This window comes from Labrus bergylta, chromosome 4 (genome assembly GCF_963930695.1).
Source record: "Labrus bergylta chromosome 4, fLabBer1.1, whole genome shotgun sequence".
NCBI classification, from domain to species: Eukaryota; Metazoa; Chordata; class Actinopteri; order Labriformes; family Labridae; genus Labrus; species Labrus bergylta.
Window position 1 is genome coordinate 8,468,699 of NC_089198.1, and position 15,322 is coordinate 8,484,020.

The following is a 15,322-nucleotide window of genomic DNA, read 5'->3' on the forward strand; positions in this document are numbered from 1 at the left end:
ATGGCGCAGAAAGGAGTTCAACTAGACCGGGAGGCCTTCTCTTGTTCCATCTGTCTGGATCTCCTGAAGGATCCAGTGACTACTACCTGTGGACACAGTTACTGTATGAACTGTATTAAAAGCTGCTGGGATACAGAGGATGAGAAGACAATCTACAGCTGCCCTCAGTGTAGACAGGACTTCACACCGAGGCCTGTTCTGAGGAAAAACACCATGTTGGCAGTTTTAGTGGTGGAGCTGAAGAAGACTGGACTCCAAGCTGCTCCTGCTGATCACTGCTTTGCTGGACATGATGATGTGGCCTGTGATGTCTGCACCGGGAGGAAACTGAAAGCCTGTAAGTCCTGTCTGCAGTGTCCGGCCTCTTACTGTGAGAAACACCTCCAGCCTCATTTTGAAGCAGCTCCATTAAAGAAACACAAGCTGGTGGAGCCCTCCAAGAAGCTCCAGGAGAACGTCTGCTCTCGTCATAATGAGGAAATTAAAGTATTTTGTCGGACTGATCAGCAGTCTATCTGTTATCTCTGTTTAATGGACGAACACAAAGGTCATGACACAGTCTCAGCTGCAGTAGAAAGGAGCGAGAGGCAGAGAGAGCTCGAGGTGAGTCGACAAAACATCCAGCAGAGAATCCAGGACAGAGAGAAAGATGTGAAGCTGCTCCAACAGGAGATGGAGGCTATCAATGGCTCTGCTGATAAAACAGTGGGGAACAGTGAGAAGATCTTCACTGAGCTGATCTGTCTCATGGAGAAAAGACGCTCTGATGTGAAGCAGCAGGTCAGATCCCAGCAGCAAACTGAAGTGAGTCGAGTCAGAGAGCTTCAGGAGAAGCTGGAGCAGGAGATCACTGAACTGAAGAGGAAAGACGCTGAACTGGAGAAGCTCTCACACACAGAAGATCACAACCAGTTTCTACACGACTACCCCTCACTGTCACCACTCAGTGAATCTACACACTCATCCAGCATCAAGATCCGTCCTCTGAGGTACTTTGAGGATGTGACAGCAGCTGTGTCAGAAGTCAGAGATAAACTACAGGACGTCCTGAGAGAGAAATGGACAAACATCTCACAGACAGTGAGTGAAGTGGATGTTTTACTGTCAGGACCAGAACCAGAACCAGAGCCCAAGACCAGAGCTGAGTTCTTAAAATATTCATGTGACATCACACTGGATCCAAACACAGCACACACACGGCTGTTATTATCTGATGAGAACAGAAAAGTAACAGTAATGAGAAAACAACAGTCATATTCTAGTCATCCAGACAGATTCACTTTTTATCTTCAGGTCCTGAGTGAAGAGAGTCTGATGGGACGTTGTTACTGGGAAGTTGAGTTGAGAGGAGTAGTTTCTGTAGCAGTCACATACAAGAATATCAGCAGAGCAGGGGGCTCATATGAATGTGGGTTTGGACGTAATGACAAATCTTGGGTGTTATATTGTGACAGTAACAGTTATTACTTTTGGTCCAACAAAGTCTTCACTCCTGTCTCAGGTCCTCGGTCCTCCAGAGTAGGAGTGTACCTGGATCACAGAGCAGGTATTCTGTCCTTCTACAGCATCTCTGAAACCATGACTCTCCTCCACAGAGTCCAGACCACATTCACTCAGCCTCTACATGCTGGACTGGGGTTATATTATTCTCCTGGAGACTCTGCTGAGTTGTGTAAACTGAACTAGACAGAAGTCATTAACGAGACAGATGTTTAACTTGCTGTGTTTTAAATCTTCAACTTGATTTTTATTCATGCTCGTTGCTGAGATCTGATCGTGGTCACCTGTCAATCAAACTTTATGGGCGGTACTTTGACCTCTTCTCGTCTGTTCTGTAAATGTTCGAGTGTCTTTCAGTGACACTCCTTCCTGTGTCTGTTTAGCCGTGGACTCTTTCACTGCTCAGGATGACTTTTGTTCACCTGAACTGACATTTCTCTGCGTGAAAATATCAACTTCTCTCCACTCTCCATGTTTGATTATTTGTATTCATACATTTATATGCTGTTGTTTCTGTTCTGATTCATGAGTCTGAAGAGAGAGAGCAGCAAACTTTTCTTTAATGTTGATTTTCTCTTCTCACCACTTTGTACATTTGTAGAAAATCTATAAAATCACACTTAAAGAAATGAGTTAGTCAGAATAAATGTTGTTGTTCATATTCAAAGTAAAGTAAAAAATGTCCTCTGAGGTATTTTAAAAATGTAATCCTCCTGATTAAATCAATAAGGAGATAAATCATTGTTTTCTGTGAGTGGAGATTCTGATCAAACAAACTGATTGTGTGAATGTGTTCATGAAATGATTGAACAAGAGACATTGAACACACTTTACTGATTTAATGTTTGAACAAACTGAAGTTTGACATCCTGAATAAACACATGAACAAAATGTTTTCTTCTCGTCTTCATTGCAGGGTGTCGTAAGAAGCTGATGGAGAGTCAAACTCAGTCACTTTGTTCATGTGTTGGTGTTTAGAGCTGAAGAGCGTCTGTCACTCACTCTCTGTTCCTTCAGCTCTCCTCACTAAAAAAGATTTGCTTTTGAGGAATGAGCAGAGTTCTCTTTAACATTTTGACGTCTAAAAACATTTTGACAGACTTTTCTTTCCTATATTTCCAATGTGTCCTGAATGCAGCATCAGAATCAGAAGAATCAGAATCAGCTTTATTGGCCGCGTATGCTTTCACACACAAGGAATTTGACTTCATTAAAACAATACTCTCTATGCACAAAAAGGACAACATTAAATTACAACAATAAACACAATGTAAGCAAAGACTAACACGTACAAGGCTCGATGAGAGAATAGTGCAGTGTTGGGTCGAGCAAACATGCAGAGATAACTTATAATAAAATATATATATATGTAACAGATGAGTTCATTTACTTGAGGAAGAGTTTTAACAGTATTTACATTGAGCGGTGTGATTGATATCAAGGGAGGATAATAATACAGACGCCTTCCTGCAGAGAGTAAAAATCACCACAAGAGGGCGCCTTCATCCTGCTAACCAGGGTTGTAAAGATCACCTGAACTCAGTTTGTGCAGAAGAGAGTGACGTGAAAAGAAGTCAAACTACTTAAAGTTATTCACTAATTCCCTCTGATCTTGTTAGGTGGGGGTTATTTCTGTATGAGATGGACAATTATGTAATTGTGAAACAGACTGTGGATCATCTCAGATTTATTCAGCCATGGTCAGACAACACAGAAACACAACACACATGGCTGACAAAGTGCAGACCATCGCTGACCCATGCTGACCAAGATCTCACAATCATTGACAATCATTGGCAAAGTGGCCATCATGGGCAAAATGGCAAAATGGCAAAATCTTCATCACACAGTGTTGCTTATATTCTGCTAGAAGGTACAGCCCACAAATTCCTTTCCATTTGGGTACATCACTATAAAACAATAAAGATGACATGACACTGATTTGAATACGTAACAGATGTAGACTCAGTGTAGACAGTTGCTGACAACATATAGTTGGCTCCTATCCATTTATAGATCTGCTACTACTTAGGTGCTTCACCCATATAAGGTTAACGCTTCACAGACCCAAAAGAAGAATTACTGTGAGATGGTTGACACAATTTAAAGATATGTCCACAAAATTATCAAGATGAATGAATCCATGAAAATACGTACTAACAGATTTTCATTCATATACATCTGTCCCTGGATTCTGCTGCCATTCTTCTCCATATTACCAAGTGTATTTACGTCATTTCTAGTCAACAATACACTTATTAAAAGGCACAATCACCTGACAGACCCAGAAAAACCTCTTCAAGATACAAAATAAAACCTGGATTGATTTTAATCTGTAAAAATATTGCTAATGCAGCAAGCAAATTTAACTTGTTTAAATGTTAAAAGGTGTCATCAAGTCAAATTTGCATGAATATATTATTTTCACTTTTTACAAGCAGTTCAGACCTTTATTTTTTTTAGTTATATATCTTGAAATAAGATGTTTATCCAGACTTTTCAGGTGACCATGGTTTACAATAAGTGTATTGAGCTGCTTTTGACGTTATCAGCCTTCTTAGTAAGATTTTAGTGTTAATTGGGCCTCACTTGGAGACTGAACCAGCTTATTTTAGGCATCACAAAATAATAAATCCAATTAAAAAGGAGAGTTTTCAGGGAAATAAATACATATTTTACTAAATTAAACTGTGATAAAAGAAACAAAAAGACAAACTTTCATTCACTCAGGGTTTTAGGGATTAGAGAGTCACGTATAAGAAGTTCCTCTCTTCACTCAGAGTGATGGACGAGTGAGCGGCAAACCTACCGACATATATAACAGAAAAATAAGCTGGAAAATGACATTAACCATCGTGACATCAACAGAAAAGAAAGATGTAGATTGATGAAAGTAGAAATATAAGCTCAGAAAATGATAAAGAGTGAAATATGGAGCCATCACGGAGCGGTTATTTTTATATTTTAAATATAGCTAATAAATATAAAGAAAAGGCAGGCGTGGTTAAAGCTCTCTACATGGGAACACTCTCAACATTCAAACACAACACCAGAAAGGACATGCACAGACAGAAAGTCATAATCAAAGAAATAAGTCAGTATTAACTGCCAGTGACAGGGATAGTCTCCCACTGTGAGGTGCATATGTGAACATCCAGGTCGAGAGAATATCCAGATCACTCCTCCTGAAATGACGGCTTAGGGTGCAGCCAGCCTGACACCAAAATCAAACCTTCCAAATGACATAAAGTAGGTTTATCTGTGGTAAACACATTGTCACAATCCAGGCCATCAGTGGTGATGGCAATGGTGAATGTGTGGTGTTGTGGCTAAACAAAGACCACCAACCAAAGTGAGTGTTGACAAGAGAGAGAGAGAGAGACTAAGAAACCAGCTTATACACCAAGGCCCAGTCTGCCCAGGTGCATGACATTCAATTCAATTCAATTCAATTTATTTGTATAGCGTCAACTCATAACAAGTGTTATCTCAAGACACTTTACAAAAAGCAGGTAAAAGACCTTACTCTTTGTCTCTTAACGTTACAAAAGAGCAGGTAAAAAAACCTTACTCATTGTTATGTTACAAAAAGCAGGTAAAAGACCTTACTCATTGTTATGTTACAAAAGAGCAGGTAAAAAGACCTTACTTATTGGTATGTTACAAAGATCCGGCCTATCCATCATGAGCACTTTAACAAAGCAGCAAAAGTTACAGTGGTAAGAAAAAAGTGGCTTATTAAAAGGCAGAAATCTTCGGCCGGATCCCCGGCTCATGACGAAACAGCCTTCACAGGACTAGACTGCGCCGGGGTTGGAAAGGGATAGGGGGAGAGATGGGATAAGATGCAGGAAGAGGGATAGGGAGCAAGGGGGTGGGGGGAGGCAAACCGTCCATCAACAATCTGGTGGGGGGGGGGTTGTTCTGGCAGGCTGTCAACCAACGATCTTGAGGAGCCTAAGAGAGCTCAAGAGCTCTCAGGAAAGTAGGTGGTTAGTGACTGAGATTTACAGATAGATACATGCAGTAATATGATGTACTGTATATGCACAGAGAGAGAGAGAGAGAGAGAGAGAGAGAGAGAGAGAGAGGAGCTCAAGGTGCCAGTTCCCCCGGTATACTAAGCCTATAGCAGCATAACTAAGAGCTGGTCTACACCAGCACTAACTATAAGATTTATCAAAAAGGAAAGTTTTAAGTCTATTCTCAAAAATACAGACTGTGTCCGCCTCCCGGACCCCGGCTAGAAGGCGGTTCCAGAGGAGAGGAGCCCGATAACTGAAGGCTTTACCCCCCATAGTACACTTAGGGACTGTAGGTACCACTACCAGCCTGCACTCCGGGACCGCAACGCTCTCGAGGGACAGTACGGCACTAGTAGCTCCTTAAGATAAGATGGTGCCTGGCCATTTAGAGCTTTGTAAGTGAGAAGAAGGATCTTGAATTCTATTCTAGACTGTATAGGGAGCCAGTGCAGAGAAGCCAAGACAGTCGTAACAAGGTTTCCGTAGGTGAACCTGTGGATGGATCATTACCGGTAGATCCCTGCACCCAAGGCCGCGTGGCCCCTCGATGTTGGCAGCGGGTCATCACTCTCTCCCTCATCAAATTAACTGGCTCCGCCCCTTTCTACCTGAAGACAACCTGAGTGGGGAGAGATACAAGACAACAGGAGGAGCACTGACACAGTCAGGGGTCGTCAGAACAGACTACGATCTTTTGCACTTCCATATCTGCTCAGTTTTTCAACACCTTGCGTTTAATGGAGGACATCTGTGTTAAAAACAGTTAAAGGCTTAATATGTGATTTTTCACACTTAAATGTAGAAATCAAGTATATCCTCTGAAAATAACTCTGTGAGTCATGACTGTCTACAATGGGTGTAACACCCGAGTCCCACTGTCTGTGATGTTTTCAGAGTTTTCAGAGTCCTATCTTCACTTTGTTTACATCGTCAGGACGGCCGGCTGACTCCTCCCCTCGTGTATAAAAGTTGTTTAATTGAGGGACTAGAGAAAAGAAGAATAACATACTGTACTCACTGCTTAACTGTGTTTCTAGATCACGCTCATTTCAGGTAATTTTACATGCAGTGTGAAGATACCAGCATAATAAAGATCGCCAGCATTAGCATGCTAACACAACAATGCAGCGCGAGTTGTTTTGGTTTCATGCTGGTGCTCAAGGGCGACATCTGCTGGATCAAAAAATCACATATAAAGCCTTTAAACATCTTTTAGATTCTGTGGTAACTTTAAAACACAAAGTGTCCTTGCTGCTTGAATCCAGTGTTTGTGTACGTTCTTCCTGCAGCTGCTTCACAATAAAAATGAAGCTTCATCAGATTTAACTTCTGCTGGATATGAACCTCCAGTTCTGTACCAGCCTATGAGTCACTTAGTTACTGCTGGCTGCTGTTTTCTATTATTGATTCTAATAACATTTAATTCACTAACTACTTACGACTCGCTTTTGCTGTTTGTGTGAGAAGCTTCAAATCAATGTGAGCAGGACAAGAATGCCAATCTGTCTATGGTCAGCCCCGCCGTGCATGCTCTGAGCGTGACAGAGTGTGGAGGCGGGGAGCAGGCTTCAGTGTTGCATACATACAAGCAGAATATTTGAAGACAAGAGGAAGAATTGCATTTATCTGCACAGAGAGGGCTCATCGTCATCACAAGCTGCTTCAGAAAACACCGGTGGCAGCAAAGTGTCGCCTGCACAGTAAGCATTACAAATACGTTTCCCAGCATGCAACACAGACATTTATGAGTTCAATGAATGACTTTTATGAAGCCTGCATTGCACTTTCACAACAGAGCAACCTCTAAGCTGCTGTACAAACAACATGCAGTACTGGGGGCAAGAAAGCCTTCTCCAAACCCTCCGATTCAAAGAAGAGTTCATCTTGTAAAATCTGAAATGAGAAGTGTTTTTAAAAGAGAAATGTTCTCTGTTGTAAACAAGTCTCCCTCCCCCTCCCTCTTCTTCCTGCTCTCAGACTCAGCCAGCTCCACTCTGACTCTATATTTCCTGGTTCCCTCCCCTTTAGATCTACAAGTTGAGGATGGGTGTAACCAACAAGAGCTGATGTTCACTGAACAAACACATGCTGTGCAGATCAGAGGTGGAGCTAGTCTGATTTCTCAGGAAGTGAAACTCAGACAGTTGTCGTTACAGAGAGGAGAAATGGCGCAGAAAGGAGTTCAACTAGACCGGGAGGCCTTCTCTTGTTCCATCTGTCTGGATCTCCTGAAGGATCCAGTGACTACTACCTGTGGACACAGTTACTGTATGAACTGTATTAAAAGCTGCTGGGATACAGAGGATGAGAAGACAATCTACAGCTGCCCTCAGTGTAGACAGGACTTCACACCGAGGCCTGTTCTGAGGAAAAACACCATGTTGGCAGTTTTAGTGAAGGAGCTGAAGAAGACTGGACTCCAAGCTGCTCCTGCTGATCACTGCTTTGCTGGACCTGAAGATGTGGCCTGTGATGTCTGCACCGGGAGGAAACTGAAAGCCTGTAAGTCCTGTCTGCAGTGTCCGGCCTCTTACTGTGAGAAACACCTCCAGCCTCATTTTGAAGCAGCTCCATTAAAGAAACACAAGCTGGTGGAGCCCTCCAAGAAGCTCCAGGAGAACGTCTGCTCTCGTCATAATGAGGAAATGAAAGTATTTTGTCGGACTGATCAGCAGTCTATCTGTTATCTCTGTTTAATGGACGAACACAGAGGTCATGACACAGTCTCAGCTGCAGTAGAAAGGAGCGAGAGGCAGAGAGAGCTCGAGGTGAGTCGACAAAACATCCAGCAGAGAATCCAGGACAGAGAGAAAGATGTGAAGCTGTTCCAACAGGAGGTGGAGGCTATCAATGGCTCTGCTGATAAAACAGTGGGGAACAGTGAGAAGATCTTCACTGAGCTGATCCGTCTCATGGAGAAAAGACGCTCTGATGTGAAGCAGCAGGTCAGATCCCAGCAGCAAACTGAAGTGAGTCGAGTCAGAGAGCTTCAGGAGAAGCTGGAGCAGGAGATCACTGAGCTGAAGAGGAAAGACGCTGAACTGGAGAAGCTCTCACACACAGAAGATCACAACCAGTTTCTACACGACTACCCCTCACTGTCACCACTCAGTGAATCTACACACTCATCCAGCATCAAGATCCGTCCTCTGAGGTACTTTGAGGATGTGACAGCGGTTGTGTCAGAAGTCAGAGATAAACTACAGGACGTCCTGAGAGAGAAATGGACAAACATCTCACAGACAGTGAGTGAAGTGGATGTTTTACTGTCAGGACCAGAACCAGAACCAGAGCCCAAGACCAGAGCTGAGTTCTTAAAATATTCATGTGACATCACACTGGATCCAAACACAGCACACACACGGCTGTTATTATCTGATGAGAACAGAAAAGTAACAGTAATGAGAAAACAACAGTCATATTCTAGTCATCCAGACAGATTCACTTTTTATCTTCAGGTCCTGAGTAAAGAGAGTCTGATGGGACGTTGTTACTGGGAAGTTGAGTTGAGAGGAGTAGTTTCTGTAGCAGTCACATACAAGAATATCAGCAGAGCAGGGAGCTCATATGAATGTGGGTTTGGACGTAATGACAAATCTTGGGTGTTATATTGTGACAGTAACAGTTATTACTTTTGGTCCAACAAAGTCTTCACTCCTGTCTCAGGTCCTCGGTCCTCCAGAGTAGGAGTGTACCTGGATCACAGAGCAGGTATTCTGTCCTTCTACAGCATCTCTGAAACCATGACTCTCCTCCACAGAGTCCAGACCACATTCACTCAGCCTCTACATGCTGGACTGGGGTTATATTATTCTCCTGGAGACTCTGCTGAGTTGTGCAAACTGAACTAGACAGAAGTCATTAACGAGACAGATGTTTAACTTGCTGTGTTTTAAATCTTCAACTTGATTTTTATTCATGCTCGTTGCTGAGATCTGATCGTGGTCACCTGTCAATCAAACTTTATGGGCGGTACTTTGACCTCTTCTCGTCTGTTCTGTAAATGTTTGAGTGTCTTTCAGTGACACTCCTTCCTGTGTCTGTTTAGCCGTGGACTCTTTCACTGCTCAGGATGACTTTTGTTCACCTGAACTGACATTTCTCTGCGTGAAAATATCAACTTCTCTCCACTCTCCATGTTTGATTATTTGTATTCATACATTTATATGGTGTTGTTTCTGTTCTGATTCATGAGTCTGAAGAGAGAGAGCAGCAAACTTTTCTTTAATGTTGATTTTCTCTTCTCACCACTTTGTACATTTGTAGAAAATCTATAAAATCACACTTAAAGAAATGAGTTAGTCAGAATAAATGTTGTTGTTCATATTCAAAGTAAAGTAAAAAATGTCCTCTGAGGTATTTTAAAACTGTAATCCTCCTGATTAAATCAATAAGGAGATAAATCATAGTTTTCTGTGAGTGGAGATTCTGATCAAACAAACTGATTGTGTGAATGTGTTCATGAAATGATTGAACAAGAGACATTGAACACACTTTACTGATTTAATGTTTGAACAAACTGAAGTTTGACATCCTGAATAAACACATGAACAAAATGTTTTCTTCTCGTCTTCATTGCAGGGTGTCGTAAGAAGCTGATGGAGAGTCAAACTCAGTCACTTTGTTCATGTGTTGGTGTTTAGAGCTGAAGAGCGTCTGTCACTCACTCTCTGTTCCTTCAGCTCTCCTCACTAAAAAAGATTTGCTTTTGAGGAATGAGCAGAGTTCTCTTTAACATTTTGACATCTAAAAACATTTTGACAGACTTTTCTTTCCTATATTTCCAATGTGTCCTGAATGCAGCATCAGAATCAGAAGAATCAGAATCAGCTTTATTGGCCGCGTATGCTTTCACACACAAGGAATTTGACTTCATTAAAACGATACTCTCTATGCACAAAAAGGACAACATTAAATTACAACAATAAACACAATGTAAGCAAAGACTAACACGTACTAGGCTCGATGAGAGAATAGTGCAGTGTTGGGTCGAGCAAACATGCTGAGATAACTTATAATAAAATATATATATATATATGTAACAGATGAGTTAATTTACTTGAGGAAGAGTTTTAACAGTATTTACATTGAGCAGTGTGATTGATATCAAGGGAGGATAATAATACAGATGCCTTCCTGCAGAGAGTAAAAATCACCACAAGAGGGCGCCTTAATCCTACTAACCAGGGATGTAAAGATCACCTGAACTCAGTTTGTGCAGAAGAGAGTGATGTGAAAAGAAGTCAAACTACTTAAAGTTATTCACTAATTCCCTCTGATCTTGTTAGGTGGGGGTTATTTCTGTATGAGATGGACAATTATGTAATCGTGAAACAGACTGTGGATCATCTCAGATTTATTCAGCCATGGTCAGACAACACAGAAACACAGCACACATGGCTGACAAAGTGCAGACCATCGCTGACCCATGCTGACCAAGATCTCACAATCACTGACAATCATTGGCAAAGTGGCCATCATGGGCAAAATGGCAAAATGGCAAAATGGCAAAATCTTCATCACACAGTGTTGCTTATATTCTGCTAGAAGGTACAGCCCACAAATTCCTTTCCATTTGGGTACATCACTATAAAACAATAAAGATGACATGACACTGATTTGTATACGTATCAGATGTAGACTCAGTGTAGACAGTTGCTGACAACATATAGTTGGCTCCTATCCATTTATAGATCTGCTACTACTTAGGTGCTTCACCCATATAAGGTTAACGCTTCACAGACCCAAAAGAAGAATTACTGTGAGATGGTTGACACAATTTAAAGATATGTCCACAAAATTATCAAGATGAATGAATCTATGAAGATACGTACTAACAGATTTTCATTCATATACATCTGTCCCTGGATTCTGCTGCCATTCTTCTCCATATTACCAAGTGTATTTATGTCATTTCTAGTCAACAATACACTTATTAAAAGGCACAATCACCTGACAGGTCCAGAAAAACCTCTTCAAGATACAAAATAAAACCTGGATTGCTTTTAATCTGTAAAAATATTGCTAATGCAGCAAGCAAATTTAACTTGTTTAAATGTTAAAAGGTGTCATCAAGTCAAATTTGCATAAATATATTATTTTCACTTTTAACAAGCAGTTCAGACCTTACAGTTATATATCTTTAAATAAGATGTTTATCTAGACTTTTCAGGTGACCATGGTTTACAATAAGTGTATTGAGCTGCTTTTGACGTTATCAGCCTTCTTAGTAAGATTTTAGTGTTAATTGAGGCCTCACTTGGAGACTGAACCAGCTTATTTTAGGCATCACAAAATAATAAATCCAATTAAAAAGGAGAGTTTTCAGGGAAATAAATACATTTTTACTAAATTAAACTGTGATAAAAGAAACAAAAAGACAAACTTTCATTCACTCAGGGTTTTAGGGATTAGAGAGTCGCGTATAAGAAGTTCCTCTCTTCACTCAGAGTGATGGACGAGTGAGCGGCACACCTACCGACATATATGACAGAAAAATAAGCTGGAAAATAACATTAACCATCGTGACATCAACAGAAAAGACAGATGTAGACTGATGAAAGTAGAAATATAAGCTCAGAAAATGATAAAGAGTGAAATATGGAGCCATCACGGAGCGGTTATTTTTAATGTTTTAAATATAGCTAATAAATGTAAAGAAAAGGCAGGCGTGGTTAAAGCTCTCTACATGGGAACAAGAAGGTATGATTTAGAGCTGCAACATAAGCCCATCAATCAATTAGTCAAAAGAAATTATGCTATACATTTTAATTAATTGTAAAACATTCCAGATGTTTCAGATTTCAGATTCTGAAATGCGAAGATTTCATGATTTTACTGATTATAAATCAAATACTTTTTAGGTTTTGTTCTGTTGTTTTGGCCAGAAGAATACATTCAAAGATGTCACTTCTTCATCTTTCTCTTCCTCGGCTCCAGGTTCTTTGAGTACATCTTTTTGCACCAGAGCCTGGTGATGTTCCAGATCGACCAGAAGACGAAGGACTGCTCAAAGATCTCTCTGACCGAGGCCTGGGATCCCCTCGACATCTCAGCCAACTCCACCTTCGAGGACCAGTACATCATCGGAGGCCCCGGGGACAACGTGGAGGTCCAGGAGTGGTCGGACAGGAAGCCGGCACGCCAACGTAAACCTGGTTTTTAAAATATTTTTGAAACACAACACCAGAAAGGACATGCACAGACAGAAAGTCATAATCAAAGAAATAAGTCAGTATTAACTGCCAGTGACAGGGATAGTCTCCCACTGTGAGGTGCATATGTGAACATCCAGGTCGAGAGAATATCCAGATCACTCCTCCTGAAATGACGGCTTAGGGTGCAGCCAGCCTGACACCAAAATCAAACCTTCCAAATGACATAAAGTAGGTTTATCTGTGGTAAACACATTGTCACAATCCAGGCCATCAGTGGTGATGGCAATGGTGAATGTGTGGTGTTGTGGCTAAACAAAGACCACCAACCAAAGTGAGTGTTGACAAGAGAGGGAGAGAGAGACTAAGAAACCAGCTTATACACCAAGGCCCAGTCTGCCCAGGTGCATGACATTCAATTCAATTTATTTCTATAGCGTCAACTCATAACAAGTGTTATCTCAACACACTTTACAAAAAGCAGGTAAAATACCTTACTCATTGTTATGTTACAAAAAGCAGGTAAAAGACCTTACTTATTGCTATGTTACAAAGATCCGGCCTATCCATCATGAGCACTTTAACAAAGCAGCAAAAGTTATAGTGGTAAGAAAAAAGTGGCTTATTAAAAGGCAGAAATCTTCGGCCGGATCCCCGGCTCATGACGAAACAGCCTTCACAGGACTAGACTGCGCCGGGGTTGGAAAGGGATAGGGGGAGAGATGGGATAAGATGCAGGAAGAGGGATAGGGAGCAAGGGGGTGGGGGGTCCATCAACAATCTGGTGGGGGGGGGTTGTTCTGGCAGGCTGTCAACCAACGATCTTGAGGAGCCTAAGAGAGCTCAAGAGCTCTCAGGAAAGTAGGTGGTTAGTGACTGAGATTTACAGATAGATACATGCAGTAATATGATGTACTGTATATGCACAGAGAGAGAGAGAGAGAGAGAGAGAGAGAGAGAGAGAGAGGAGCTCAAGGTGCCAGTTCCCCCGGTATACTAAGCCTATAGCAGCATAACTAAGAGCTGGTCTACACCAGCACTAACTATAAGATTTATCAAAAAGGAAAGTTTTAAGTCTATTCTTAAAAATACAGACTGTGTCCGCCTCCCGGACCCCGGCTGGAAGGCGGTTCCAGAGGAGAGGAGCCCGATAACTGAAGGCTTTACCTCCCATAGTACACTTAAGATAAGATGGTGCCTGGCCATTTAGAGCTTTGTAGGTGAGAAGAAGGATCTTGAAATCTATTCTAGACTGTATAGGGAGCCAGTGCAGAGAAGCCAAGACAGTCGTAACAAGGTTTCCGTAGGTGAACCTGTGGATGGATCATTACCGGTAGATCCCTGCACCCAAGGCCGCGTGGCCCCTCGATGTTGGCAGCGGGTCATCACTCTCTCCCTCATCAAATTAACTGGCTCCGCCCCTTTCTACCTGAAGACAACCTGAGTGGGGAGAGATACAAGACAACAGGACGAGCACTGACACAGTCAGGGGTCGTCAGAACAGACTACGATCTTTTGCACTTCCATATCTGCTCAGTTTTTCAACACCTTGCGTTTAATGGAGGACATCTGTGTTAAAAACAGTTAAAGGCTTAATATGTGATTATTCACACTTAAATGTAGAAATCAAGTATATCCTCTGAAAATAACTCTGTGAGTCATGACTGTCTACAATGGGTGTAACATGTTTTCAGAGTTTTCAGAGTCCTATCTTCACTTTGTTTACATCGCCGGGACGGCCGGCTGACTCCTCCCCTCGAGTATAAAAGTTGTTTAATTGAGGGACTAGAGAAAAGAAGAATAACATACTGTACTCACTGCTTAACTGTGTTTCTAGATCACGCTCATTTCAGGTAAATTTACATGCAGTGTGAAGATACGAGCATAATAAAGATCGCTAGCATTAGCATGCTAACACAACAATGCAGCGCGAGTTGTTTTGGTTTCATGCTGGTGCTCAAGGGCGACACCTGCTGGATCAAAAAATCACATATAAAGCCTTTAAACATCTTTTAGATTCTGTGGTAACTTTAAAACACAAAGTGTCCGTGCTGCTTGAATCCAGTGTTTGTGTACGTTCTTCCTGAAGCTGCTTCACAATAAAAATGAAGCTTCATCAGATTTAAGGAGCAACTTCTGCTGGATATGAACCTCCAGTTCCTCTTAGAGCTGCTGTGACCTTTTTCTCATCTCTCCACCAGATGAGACCTGGGTGGGCGTTTACACCCTGAAGGACTGCTACCCCGTGCAGGAGACCTACGCCAGGAACAGCAGCATCACCACCTCCACCCGCTTCTTCAACCTGCAGCTGGGCATCAGCGACCCGACGTCTTCACCCCGCCCAGCACCTGTCAATCAGCTCGGCCTGAGAGGATGTCGGAGTCCGGCTGCTGAATGCCCTCACCTTTAATCTTATATACTTAAACGGGATAATCTCGCTGAATTCTTCTGTTACATAAATGTCTGTGAGGTCACAATCGTTTGTCTGATGAGTTAACACAAGAAGAGTTTTTATTCAGCAAAGAATCTAATTAATGACTTCTGACGATGAAACTGTTTAAATGCTCCTGTGACTGTTTGTTTTCCTGAGTTTGGAAGTTGTTTTTCCAGCTTTGGTGTGAATGCAGGAGTAAACCAGTTCTT

At 41.8% G+C, this 15,322-nt stretch overlaps 2 protein-coding genes and 1 pseudogene across 2 annotated transcripts; all 3 read left to right on the forward strand.

The window, feature by feature from the left end:
* LOC136179026 (tripartite motif-containing protein 16-like) lies at positions 1-2,391 on the forward strand. The gene has a single exon (XM_065953620.1). It carries the CDS (start codon positions 1-3, stop codon positions 1,684-1,686), a length of 1,686 nt encoding a protein of 561 aa, XP_065809692.1. The 3' UTR covers positions 1,687-2,391.
* A 5,194-nt stretch (positions 2,392-7,585) lies between these two features.
* LOC136179028 (tripartite motif-containing protein 16-like) lies at positions 7,586-10,081 on the forward strand. The gene has a single exon (XM_065953622.1). It carries the CDS (start codon positions 7,592-7,594, stop codon positions 9,374-9,376), a length of 1,785 nt encoding a protein of 594 aa, XP_065809694.1. The 5' UTR covers positions 7,586-7,591; the 3' UTR covers positions 9,377-10,081.
* A 2,132-nt stretch (positions 10,082-12,213) lies between these two features.
* On the forward strand, positions 12,214-15,073 carry LOC109976030 (mammalian ependymin-related protein 1-like; annotated as a pseudogene).
* Positions 15,074-15,322: the final 249 nt, after the last annotated feature.